The sequence below is a fragment of the Silurus meridionalis genome, chromosome 4 (genome assembly GCF_014805685.1).
Source record: "Silurus meridionalis isolate SWU-2019-XX chromosome 4, ASM1480568v1, whole genome shotgun sequence".
Classification (NCBI taxonomy): domain Eukaryota; kingdom Metazoa; phylum Chordata; class Actinopteri; order Siluriformes; family Siluridae; genus Silurus; species Silurus meridionalis.
Genome location: NC_060887.1, coordinates 29,441,332 through 29,454,702, shown reverse-complemented (window position 1 = coordinate 29,454,702; position 13,371 = coordinate 29,441,332). Strand labels below are relative to the sequence as shown.

Below are 13,371 nucleotides of genomic sequence, written 5' to 3'. Positions count from 1 at the left end.
TACTGTAAGCATCTTCACAATTAAGATGAATTTTAAGGTATAGTTAAACAGGTATTCTGGGGGAGAGATTGGAGGAAAACATCTTAAAAAAATTCCCTAATGTCAGTGATGGGGTGAAGTGGGAGCATAATTAGGCCCAGATTACGTGGATATGCAGAGGTTTCAAATTGCCTGTACGAAGGGAAAATGATGAAAATAAGACAAAGTAGGAGGGCCACATACTGAGACTGTATTTACAGAAGCAGGATAGGCCCACGCCTCACTGACTGAGTTATAATTTTCAGCATCATTTAGCAGAATGAGCAGATGTCAATTACTGTCAACTGGTTGCTGCGAACAAGTCTGTTTTTTTTTTAGATCCCTATATTATAAGTTCTATAAACCTGTAATCAAAACCTGCTATGAAAACTCTACTGCAAGAATGTGTCTAAGATAGAAGTTTGCCATTACTATTCTTTTATTAGTGTTGTATTTTAAAAGGGAAGAGTACCAGATTTACAGAAATGCATTATTTTAAATGATGTTAAATAACATTTTTATCTGAATTAGTATATCTTATTATATAATATTAATCTACTAATGTCATATCTGAAATGCCGTATTTGGTGAAATTGAAGGATGGCACAGAATTTTATGTTTTGGCTTACTCCAGTACCTCAACACTACTACTACTACCACCATAATGTTGATACTATACTACCTCTACCACCACCACTATGACTCGGACCAGGACAAAAACATTTACTGATGATAATCATGATCAGGGTCACCGTGAATCTGCCATTCTATTACTACTGGGCTTGAAGTGGGAATACATCCTGAAATACACCCACAAACATTGTCACCTAGGGACAATTTAGAGCAGCAAATCCACCTACTGGTATGTGAATTGCAGGCATTGTACATGTCCCATACAGTATATTTATTGCTATGTTCATTTTTAGGCCTAGCAAAATTCTTATACAAAAGACAAAAATTATTGGAAGAATATCATCAGTGCTTTCTCACGTCTTAATAATACACCAAGCAAAAGATGTTGTCGTGTGTTGTCATGTGATTCAGCTTTTTTCCGGGTCTGTTATTCTAATATTTCCATCTCATCATGGTCTGCATTGCTGGCACTTTGTTGATGCTTGTAAGATGAGAGCAACAAATGCAAATGTCACGACTATAATCAACTCTAAAGCTTTTGTTAGCTGTCTTGTGCTTGAACTAATTTTGCAACAAATGACCAGCCAATTGTCAATCTACAGGGAGGGACTATGTATTACGGGATGTGCTTCTAGTGCTGTTTTAAATACCCTTAAATCAAAACTGGCCTTTATCATTTTATTATGATTTTATACAGTGTGTCATAGAGACAAAGAAATTGACTGTCCAATTAATTAGAGTTTTCAATATGTGACCTTTTTGAATGTCCCAGTTTTCCTTAACATGCTTACATTATTCAGTCTGTTTATTATGTGCACTATTTTGACAAACTGTTGCTTCATGGCCATGTCAGAACCAGTGCAGTGGGCCAAGTATGTCGAGTAAGTATCCACTTTTTTTCTCTCTCTGTCTCTCTCTCTCTCTCTCTCTCTCTCTCTCTCTCTCTCTCTCTCTCTCTCTCTCTCTCTATAGGCATTGAAGCCTGTCGGGACTTGAAGACCCTCTCAGTTCCTCTGTACCTCTTTCTGTTCTATCTCATGACCCTCTTTGACTGTATTGACCTCTGAACTGTACCCTGTTTGTCCTAATGTAAAGCTTTGCCAGGTGTTTGTTGCCTTGCCAACCTCAATTAGCAAGTAAGTTAACAATACGACTGTCTCGAGCCCATGACTTTGCTAATTGCACCTCTGCTATGCTACATTGGAATGAAATCATGGTATGGTTGTCATATACCGTTATACCATTCTGCCTTCCTAAATTTTCATTAAAGGGAATAATTCTTTAAAAGGATAAAACATACGGTCAAATGCAAAAAGACAGTGTGACAAATAAGATATGAATAGTTTAAGATTAATTTGGCTAAAACAATCTAGATTTTTAATAGAAGAACATGGGTTAAATCCTATCTATCTATCTATCTATCTATCTATCTATCTATCTATCTATCTATCTATCTATCTATCTATCTAGTTAGTTGTATTGTTGGCTCTGTCTTCTTTGTGGTCTGTCTGTCTGTCTGTCTGTCTATCTGTCTGTCTGTCTGTCTGTCTCTCTCTCCCTGCCTCTGTGTGTGACAATTGACTTGCCTGTCCATCTGTCTCCCTGTGCCCTTGTGTGTCGCTGCCACGGTCCGTCCACACAGATCATTGCTCTTTCAGCGTGTTTGTGAATCCGCCCTGTTTGTCTTGCAGTATGTCTGTTGATCATTTCCAGCATCAGTAAGGGCCCAGCTGCAGTTTGTGCATGCTTTACGTGCATCAGAATGGATGGAATGGATTTATCCCATGTTTAAATGGTCTGATGTAGTTTGCTGTATTCTGAGACTTGCTCTTTAACGTAAGTTCCTGAATGTGAGCAACAGGGCTTTTGTCAGTTTACACACATTTTAACCTTTAATGAAGACCAGTGCACTTGTCTTGTTCAGACTTGGTGCACTGTCACAAAGGCTTTTTCACTCTGAATAGGTTTTGATTGACATGTAGCATGCAATGTAACAATGATGATGACTAGACCTATTCTGACCCAGTTAAACGTTGTACCTCTCAGCACTTTGTAACCTGATTTGTCTAGCACCACATGTGTGCATGTATACTATTGCAAACATCAAAGGTGGTTGTAGAAGCTTGGATATACAAGTTTTTCAATGCCAACATGTAGTTATAAACCAAACAGATATTTAGAAAGCAAGCTTCCACCACGTTCCTTTTGGAACTGATGACATAAAAATCACACCCCTTTAACTTAATAAGCTAGGCTTTATTTAAGATTTTTAAGATTTTCTTTCCTTCTATATTACGAGCCCACGCTTTGTTGTGTTGAGAGGTATGATATTCACAGTGCAGATATGACATGAAAAAAAACCACACACACAACCTAATTAAAATAGAATGAGAGCAAGTAAGAGAGGAAGAAACAGAATTATGAGCGTGCACATCAGAATGCTGCATCCTTCATCTCAGTCACTATCCACTCCATCAATTTTTTTTACAGATCTAATGCCCATTCTTGATGATTACAAACTGATCAATCATCACCTATTTAAAGAGCCATCATTCATACCTCCGGGGCTGCTACTGTACTGTACATGTGCTTCCATGTCTTGTTGATTTTCATAAGTTTGTTACACACACACACACACACACACACACACACACACACACACACACACACACACACACACACAAGGACATTCCTCATTGCTCCATGTCTGTCTTGTGTCAATTTTTCCTCCATATTTAATCTCTGTTCCCTCTGTTCAGTTGGACCATATTTTAAAAAAGAAGGGAAACTTGAAATAGTGACTTCTAACTAAAAGTGATACTCAATCATCCATCCATTTCTCCAACCCTTTTTCTTTCCCATTCTTTTCTTCCTGCCTAGGTACACTTTCACGGGCATCTACACGTTTGAGTCGCTAATAAAAATTTTAGCGAGAGGATTCTGCATCGGACCATTCACCTTCCTGCGGGATCCATGGAACTGGCTGGATTTCAGCGTCATTGTCATGGCGTAAGCACACTGTTTCCTGTTCTATGATTATTTCCAATAACCCTCTGACCCCATTTATCCATCTGCCATCACCACATTTTGATTTAAATGTTACAATATGTGAAATAAATAAAAATTTAAATTAAGTTTAATATAGTAAATATTACTATAGAATAGAATTATGCTCTTTGTTTACTGTGTAGTCAGACTATGAAGCAATTGATAAAATGGTCACATATGCTTATATCTCCTATCTGAACGCTACAGTGTGTAAGAGTTTAGAATTAATTTACACTGTAAGGTAGAAAAATGCTGTTGATCGTTACATGTGGAATTTTATTTTGTATGCCTTTATCAATGTTGTGAGTGCACGCTAAATAGTTTATACACATAGCAACAACACTGGTGGCATAGTCAAAACTTTTGAATTTCTTGATTTTGGATGATATGAGGATAAAACAATTAGAATGTACAGTTACGCAGCATTATCGAGTATTATGTGCTACAATATAGCTACCGTCAGCCTGTTAGCCTTCTTAGTGTGACTGCCTGATCCAGCAGCAGGGCCTTAACATCGCTGGCCTACTATGGGTTAACCATGCTAGTTCTGCAAAATCATAAACAGCACATATCCTACAGAATGAACAAGTTGGCTGACATTAGGATTTTAGCCAGCTAGCTAAAATATAAGCTCCGATTGCCTTGCTGAAATCCCTTAGCACACTGTGTGCACCAGATATGAAACGGACTGAATGTAGGCCCTGTCTCTGAGGCACTGTGCTCTCTGTGTATTTTGTTTTGAAACTTGTCAAAAAGTTTAGCACAAACCAGATAAATGTTAGCACATCAGCTAATTCCAGTAGCAGAATATGAAAATTATCATTGGGACGACCAGAGAGTTTAAGTCACCAAAGTCAAAGTCACAAAAAACCTCATTTGAAATCCAGTAACATGAAGAAACATCTTAACAGCTTCTCTACAACATGAACTTCATAAATTAGGTATAAACTAATAAATTAGAGATTAAATAAATGCCTTACCTGTTGAGCAGGAAAATACTTTTACTCTTTGTCTCCTGATTGACTTCTTTTATCTTTAAACTTGGAACTGATGATGTTTAGGAAACAAATTTCCCGCCTTATCTGATCTGACACCTCTGATACAATGGTATTACAGGATCACCAGGTCGACTAAGAGCATTTAAGGAAGATCACATGATGGATTATTTTATTTTTCTTTCTCAAGGATCAAACAATCCTTTACACTGTAGCTTTAGATTTATCATCATTTACCCTGTGCATGACCCTAAAGGCGTTGCCATAGGAACAGGGATAGACTCAGCTTTGGCCAAATCTTTCCAACTGGTTTAAGTTATAGATGTGGTGGTGGCACTGTTCAGATATCCATTATCCGTTGTGTTTATTGTCATTGAGGTATTTACAGTTTTTCTCGATTGCTAAGACACATTTCTTGAAAGCTGCTCTTCTTTTCTCTAAACTGTGAAAACAAAACCCAATTCTCAAGCTACATTCACAAAACCTCAGACTCTTCTTGCAAAACCAAACTTTCACCTCAAAACAGTTCAATCTGTGCTCAAAACTGAACTATGTTGTTAAATCGTGCCCCGAGTCAATCAAAATTAAAATCACTACGGAACAGTCACTAAACACTACGTAGAAAAATAGAAAACACAATGCTCAGGACATGAAGCTGGAGAAATAAATGTTTATTGTTCACTGTAGGCTAAATGCATGTTGCAAAACAAAACAAAAAACCTGTGCATTTAGCACTTGTACAAAAAGACAAAACAGAAATCTTGTGCATTTACACGTAGCACTTGTAAAAACAAACAGAAATCCTATGCGTACAGAAAGCCCATGTAAAAATAAAGTACAAAAATATACAAATAAGTGCATTACTCAGCCACAGCATCATGTCTCCGTACTGGGTCAGGCCACAGGACTTCATCCACATCACAGGCCACATTTTGTCTCACGGACCATATCTCTTCGTGGGGGGAGAACATACCTGTCCTCCCACCCTCATGTGGCAGTCTTTCAATTCTACAAAAAGAGAATATGGAGTTACCAAATATATACATGGAATACTAGGCCTACAAACAGTTAGACCAACCCTCCATTACAATACTACAGTACATTGGTACAGTGATGTTCTGAAACATATATTTATTTACAGTATACTGTGGTACAGTATATAGTATGTCATACAGTAATTGCTGTCAACATTTACATACTGTACTATAATTAAAAAAAAGGTAATTACCTGTTCTCTTCTCTAAATCTTCGGATTATGGTGGACACAGTGAATCTACTCATGTTTGGTTGTACCCTTTGTCCAGCCTCCCTCATGCTCATACCATGGACAAGAACTTGGTCAATCACAGTAGCTCTGATTTCATCAGATATTACTGTTCTTTGTATTTGCTGACCACTTTGACCTCCTCTCACACGAACTCTTCCTCTCAGATTTCTATCCATTGTAGGGTCTCACAAACCAGTGCTCTCTGAACTGGCTTACTGTATATGTTCCCTCACATCATTAGCCACAAGTGTGATCCATTTTGAGTTGTTGTGTTCAAGTGGTGACACTTGTGCTTTAATTGTGTTTGACTTTTGTCACCTGTGCTCACCATTATGCAGCACGGGTGCATCACAATGAAAATGTGTTGGCAAGTTGTGTCTAAACAGGTGAAAAGTGCTTATGGTTTTGCCAAAAGAGTGATTGATTCAATCAGTGGGTTCAGGCAACTGAGCATTTGGTTCAGACAATAGGGTTTAGTGTTTTAGCAATTAAGAAAAACTGTAATTTGTCTTTTTTAAATGGATATACGGGTTATCACTGAAATATCAGCAGAGGTCTTCCATGAAATATAAATTCCAAGGAAATCCCTTATTTGAGTGGCATTTAGAACAACCAAAATGGCTCATATGTAACAATCATTTTTATTTATAATAAACAAGAAGGAAATTTGAGAGAGAGAGAGAGAGAGAGAGAGAGAGAGAGAGAGAAATTTGAGAGAGAGAGAGAGAGAGAGAGAGAGAGAGAGAGAGAGAAATTTGAGAGAGAGAGAGAGAGAGAGAGAGAGAGAGAGAGAGAGAAATTTGAGAGAGACATTTAGCTAAAAGTGTTAATTTCCATTTATGAAAGGACAATTCTGGGACCAAGTAGTTAAAAAATAAATAAACTTGCACGTATTGAAGAGGCTTTTAAACATTCAAGGGATACTTTCAACATCTTCTATGATTAACATTTTCACCCCTTCCTGTGCAACAAAGCATTCAAAACTGGTTACAAAAGCTCTGGGAAATTCCAGCACAGTCTCAGGCACCTAAAAGTGCATTTAAGTGACCTGAGCAATGTTTCCTCACCACTTCAGCTTTATTTAAGAGATACAAGCAGCGACAAATGATAGATGCTTCTCCTTGCAATCCACGTTCCTATGGAAACTGAATATCTGCCCTTTCGTGCTTGACTGCCACACATCTGAGTTATACGTCCAGACACCATCATATTCAAACACCACTAGGCTTTGTCAGTGTGCCATTTGCTGACAACACATATATGATGATATAACCAGCAGTGTAGCCTGTGACTTTGAACATTTCAAAGTTTTAGGTCAAGAAATAAAATAAAGTACATGACATACACTGCTTTATATGCTCCTGCATCTTTTTTTTTTTCTTCACTGTTCTTCTCATGTCACTCAGGTTGTTTTTATATCTCCATTCTCCTTTTCATTTCATTGAAATAATTGTAATTTGATTCTGCAGGTTGCTAACTGAGTTTATTAAAGTAGGCAATCTGCAAGCACTTCGAACGTTCAGAGTCCTTCGAGCTTTGAAAACTATATCAGTAATTCCAGGTAAGGGTTATGTGTTGCTGTATTCTAGGAAATAGGCCGCAGTGTTGCTCGTTGTCCAGTCCATTGCAAACCTCCTTTAAAGTCCAGATGCCTCAACCCAATTTCCTCAGCATTGTCCCGTTGAAAGCATTTCATGCCCTCATCCCAAGAACACCCCATCCCTTCCTCCCTTTCCTGTCTTGTTTGCCTATTGTTGGTGGTGTTGTCATTGTGTGCGCTTCGGTTTTTGGCTTATTGCAGATATGTTACTGAGTTTGTGGACCTGGGCAATGTCTCAGCATTACGGACGTTCAGAGTCCTACGAGCACTGAAAACTATCTCGGTCATACCAGGTGAGAAGGGCGTTAACCACTAAGGCCAACCTGTATTGTCCAAGGGCTAAACGCCTACTGTACATTCACTTCTCTTCCAAATCTGGAGACTTTTTTGGAAGTTAGGGAATGCTATGTGTAGGCAATGAGACTTTTGATTTGGTTGTGTGTGAGTGTGCTTTTAATAATATAAGATGTCAATAAAAGACATTGTGATCCTATTAGTAAATTCTTCTTAGTCTACTCTGAGTGTCAAACTAAGGACATTCAAGTGCCAACATGTTCTACAACATAACAAATACAGTCAAGCGAAATTGAATTAAGGCTGATGGCTCAGGTTACAGTTTGGCCTCCAGCCTGCAGGCTTGGTTAACTAACACCAAAAGTCTCATTGGACCTTAGTGCTTAACACCTAACAGAGGCATGGATAGCTTTAGAGTGACTTGCATGGTAAGCCATGAGAATTGACATCAGACGCAGTACCACATTCCACAGGAATTCCAAAAGGAAACATTCTTACATTGAAGAGACCACTAAACAGTGTGTTTCACTTTTTTATATTATATATACAGTATATAGTGTGATTCTGGCAAAACATTGTTAAACATCATGAAATTACTCCAGTTTGCTAAAGTTACATAAATATTTGCGTCTGTTGTCAATCAGTCTTTAGAGTTTTCAATAAAACTCAGATAAAAATGATGTGTTTGCTGTTGTCATTGTGTGTGTGGTGTGCTTATGTTAATTTGTGATAGATAGTAACTTTTGCTTGTTCTTGTTAACATTCAGTATTGGTTTGCATTATCATAGAATTCTGTTCAGAAGTAATGGGCATGCAAGATGAAAAGTATTTCAGTTCTTTTTTTTTTTGTTTCTTCTGAGTGCGTATATGCAATATGACTGGACCATTGGTTAGACAGCATTGTGATTTATATTAAAAGTTTGTTTTAACCATGACACATGCACTACCATTCAAAAGTTTGTAATCAACATTTTAGATAGAATAATATCAAATCATATCTATTTAATGTAGGAAGTTGCAAAACAGCATGTGTATATATTTTTAGAAATGTATATGAATTAAAAAAAAATTATTTACAGATTCCAATAATAATATAAATAGTAAATATAATGTAACTTATAGTGAATACAATTTGTTCAAATAAATTGACAGAAAAAGTAGACAAACAAACAAATACATCAATAAGAATAAAAAGTACCCCAAGTACCTCTTATTTGTAAAACGATTAAATCTGACATTTACAGCAAAGGCCCTTAGGATAGGATTTGAACTAGAAACTTTCAGCTCAGAAGTCTAACATTTTAACCACTGAGCAACAATCATTTATTTCTTTTCAGTTTTTTCCAAAATTTATATTAACATTTAAAAAAAATAAATAAAAAATTAACAGACAAATTTACAAATTTATTAATAATTACAATTAAAAGAAATTAGGATTCCAAATTTTTGTTATATTTCACATTTTTGCAGGATTATATTTGCATATACGAACAATTCAAATAGCATATTTCTTCCTTTTAAAATTTTTCCTCTTAAATCTGTAACTAAATCCTTGCTTGAAACTCACTGTAAATTGCTTAATTTGTTAAATATGTCTAAACCCTCATGTATTTGTCACTTAGGCTTAAAGACCATTGTGGGTGCCCTGATTCAGTCAGTAAAGAAGTTAGCAGATGTCATGATCCTGACCGTGTTCTGTCTGAGTGTGTTCGCTCTCATCGGCCTTCAGCTCTTCATGGGTAACTTGCGTCAGAAATGCGTCCGCAGTACAGCCAGCTGCTTGAACACCACTGACATCACTTTGTACAAAAACGTGTCCTTCTTCTGCAATAACAAAACCTGGTCATCAATGGACGAGTTTACCATGGATGAAGGTATGAACTGTTCAGTTTGTCTTTACAAAAATGTGGTGTGCCATTTCATTCAGATCTGTATATTGATCATCTTTCGCTGCCGCAATGCAAGCAGATACAGTATCTGTTATGACAGGATGAAAACAAGGATAAAAATTTGGGACAAGTTGGTTGTGCACTGTCGGTCATATCAGTGTTATACAGATAGAAACTTCTGTTCTTTCAGGGAAAAGATTTATAATCCAGGAATGGATTATTTCAGATTTAGCCACTTATTTCCATTTACAGCATTTGGAAGATGACCGTATTTTCCAGAGAAATTTACATTTATTTCATTTTTACTAAGCAGTGGAGAGTGCAGGTATTTTAACTTATGACCTTACGTTAATTCTAATGTTTTAAATGAACCCTTGAGTTCTATTTCCCCAAACTGATAGATCCCCCAATGATTATGATTGCTGACAGCGGCTCTGTTGAATTCTGCCGACAGCATTACTTTGTGGAGCTATGCATGCTCTTTACATATATATCTGGCTTTCCTCTGGGTTTTCCAGGTTTCCTCCCACCTTCCAAAACATGCCAGGCAGTGAATTAGTTACACTAAAATGGCTCTTAGGTGTGAACAAGTGTGCAAATGTGTGTGTCTGTGTGCAGAGTCACATGTTAAACACTGGCATCATATCCAGAGTATATTCCTGTTTCATGACCACTATTCCCAGGACAGGCTACAAATACCCCACAACACTAGAACAACAGAATAAAGCACTAGAACACTAGAATAAAGCACTCAAAGGCTGTAGTTGCTATGCAGTCTGTCAATCTCTCTCCAGTCATCCATTAGTGGATAAAGTCTACTATAGGGGAGTGTTTTTAACATAGCGTGACACTGAAAAACAGTAGCATGTTGATGTGTGTGTGTATGTGTGTGTGTGTGTGGGTGGGTGGGTGGGGATTTAGAGGGGTGATTGGTGCTATAGTGGTACAAGTGGATTTTAACCACCTCAACATCACTGCTGGGTTTAGAAACCGTGCCATAAGCAAAAAAAAAAAACCAACAGTGTCTTACGAGCAGAAGCTGACACTGATGAGAGAGTAGAGCAGAGGTTTGAGAACCACTCGGCTGCAGGATGATTACAGCAAATTGTTGAACTTCAGTCTCTAAAAGCACACCCACAAAGTCAATCATCATTGTCTATTAAAGTGAACAGTAAGTAAAATAATGTTTTGCAGCTATTTCTTAGACTTGTTAAGGAAACTTGTTTTGGGGTATCTCTATTTTATACCCCGAATATTGCATAATGCAAAAGAAACTAAGAAAAAAAAAACCCTAACACGAACAGGAAAAAAGATTTTACCTCTCAGTGGTTATTGTTCAAACACTGTAGCCTGAGAAAGTCTGGAGTTTTTTATTAGGATTCCTAGTATGACAGTAAACACACTGAATAAATACAAACAGTTTACGTTAAAGTTCACTTAGCCATCATTAATTAAGGCCTTATTTAACACATGCAAACTCAGTGGCACCTTAACCCTTGTGACCCTATGTCTGTTTCATCTACAGTTTAGCAGAAGTACAATTGATTGGTGATTCAAAAGAAATGTATTCATAGCCCAAGCATTTCTGCCCAGTCATGCTACTTCAGCTGGCCTCGTCATCATTAGCTATCATTGTTCATAAGCACATAATAATAACCTTAGAGATTTCCCAGTAGGACTTTATCACGTAATCATGGCAAAATTTAAATGCGTGAATCCAGTTCTTACTATTTAAAGCAAATATTGTTGTTGAAAATGTGCTTGGTCGATTTATTCATGCAGAAGATTTATTTAAAAGGAAATACCATTAATAAATTACCTTGATGTGTAGCATATTTCACATTGTAAAACTAGAAAAAAGACTTTCCACCTGTTGATAATCACTTTGTCGATGAATCACGATGCTATTAGGTGAGTAGACATCTATTTAAGACAAGATTTAATATTATTTTTGGTTGAACTCATTTCATTAGAATAGCAATTAGGACAGTGCTGGCACTCAATAACATGACCTGCAGTACAAAGATGTAGGACACTGACTTAAATAGATGATATGTTTCCTGATATGCCTTGTCATACCATTAGAATGACTAAACTCTCTTCTAGTAGTCTATAAATTCAGAAAAATTCAATCTTTGCAGTCATACTTTATGCATGAAAAAATGCAGTCTTGATTTCTTTTGGTCCACCACCTGCTCAAGCATGGATCGATAAGAAAAAATGTGGCCCACGCTTGCTTTCAAGTCTCTTCATTTACTATAACTTTATGATCGGTTTTGAGGGAACGAGGGCAGGGAGGCTACTTATCTCTTCAGTACACATGATGAATGATGAACATGAACATAAGCATTTGGGGAAACATAGGGAGATTTTTAATGATAGTTTTAATGCTGCATTTGTGGAAAAACCACCAACATCGTCTGCTCCTCTTTAATTTAAACTAACAATGCCATTGTCCAAAACAATAGCACCTGATCAAGAAGCACTCAAGCAGACACTGCAATCTGATAAGCATTGCTTGTGAGTCCGGGCCACACAAGAGACACATTTAAGGCCATGTTGCTGAAACCAGGAATGCTGACAGCTGGAGGCTGAGGATGGGGCGGTCCAGGAATCGTGACCTGCCACGGTTCTTCCTTCAGCTCCCAGCACCTAAAAGCACTCCAAGTGAGAAAAAAAGTGAGGGGGAAAAGACTGGAGAGGTAAAGTGAGGGGCAAAAAGTGTATAGTGTGGAAAAAAGGGGGTAAAATTAATGACCGGCTGAATTAATGGTACTGTGGTACTGATGTCAAAACAATTGCACACATCTTCCACTCACTCCATTTAGCTGAGGCATTGAGCTCTAAAATAAGGTAGCCAGCTTGCTATTCCCAACAGCAGGAGCACTGCAGAGTACTTTCATAAAAAAAAGTGATCGAAGAAAAATATTTTCAATGCTTACAGTATACAGGCTTACTTATCGATTTGCACAAATAGCCGCATTTAATATATAAACTAAATTTATGATATGACCACTCCTACCCTGTATTAAACCTAAGGACAATGAAATATTTGAGCCAACTATAGACTGAAGATATTGGATATAGAAATGACATAGCAAAACAATTGCATAAAAATTTTGAATCTTTTTCATAGAGCGTTCAGGGATTGAAAGAGTGCACCGGATAATGCCCACTATATTTTGTGATGTAGCACAATAAATAGTGCACTACATAGTGAGTTTGCCTCAACATGAGCTATTTTGATGCTGTTTGTTGTCACAGTGTATCCCAAATGTCACTGTATAAGAACTGAAGCTTTGGCTTTAATCAAACATTTTCTTCAACATGTATATTTGACACATGTGGCACTTTGTGTGGAAATTGCTTTGGCATTTCGATTTAACACATTGTTGGTGACTTTACTTTTTCTCATTTGCAGGCAACTATTACAAAGAGGATGGATCCAGGGATGCCTTAATATGTGGATCTGCGAGTGATGCTGGGTAAGTAAAGTTGATTTTATTTGCTATTGGATAAGTAGCTACCTAGAGCCTCTTTAAAGGGCTTTAAAGGGCTCTTTAAAAGGGCTACGCTTAAGATAAAATACAAAATGGAATAATTGTACTTTTAAAACTCGATCTCGGT

The 13,371-nt window shown here is 37.2% G+C and overlaps 1 protein-coding gene across 5 annotated transcripts in view; it reads left to right on the top strand.

Moving 5' to 3' along the window:
* scn5lab (sodium channel, voltage gated, type V-like, alpha b) overlaps positions 1-13,371 on the top strand; it is a 119,928-nt gene that overhangs the window by 30,814 nt on the left and 75,743 nt on the right. For 3 of the 5 annotated variants that reach the window (XM_046846071.1, XM_046846073.1, XM_046846072.1), the window contains exons 4-8: positions 1,443-1,532; positions 3,532-3,660; positions 7,763-7,854; positions 9,478-9,729; positions 13,166-13,229. In XM_046846071.1, coding sequence (XP_046702027.1) covers positions 1,443-1,532; positions 3,532-3,660; positions 7,763-7,854; positions 9,478-9,729; positions 13,166-13,229 — 627 coding nt within the window. Of the gene's footprint in view, positions 1-1,442; positions 1,533-3,531; positions 3,661-7,430; positions 7,523-7,762; positions 7,855-9,477; positions 9,730-13,165; positions 13,230-13,371 lie in introns of those variants that run through there. The other 2 variants (XM_046846074.1, XM_046846075.1) reach the window with 2 other exon arrangements.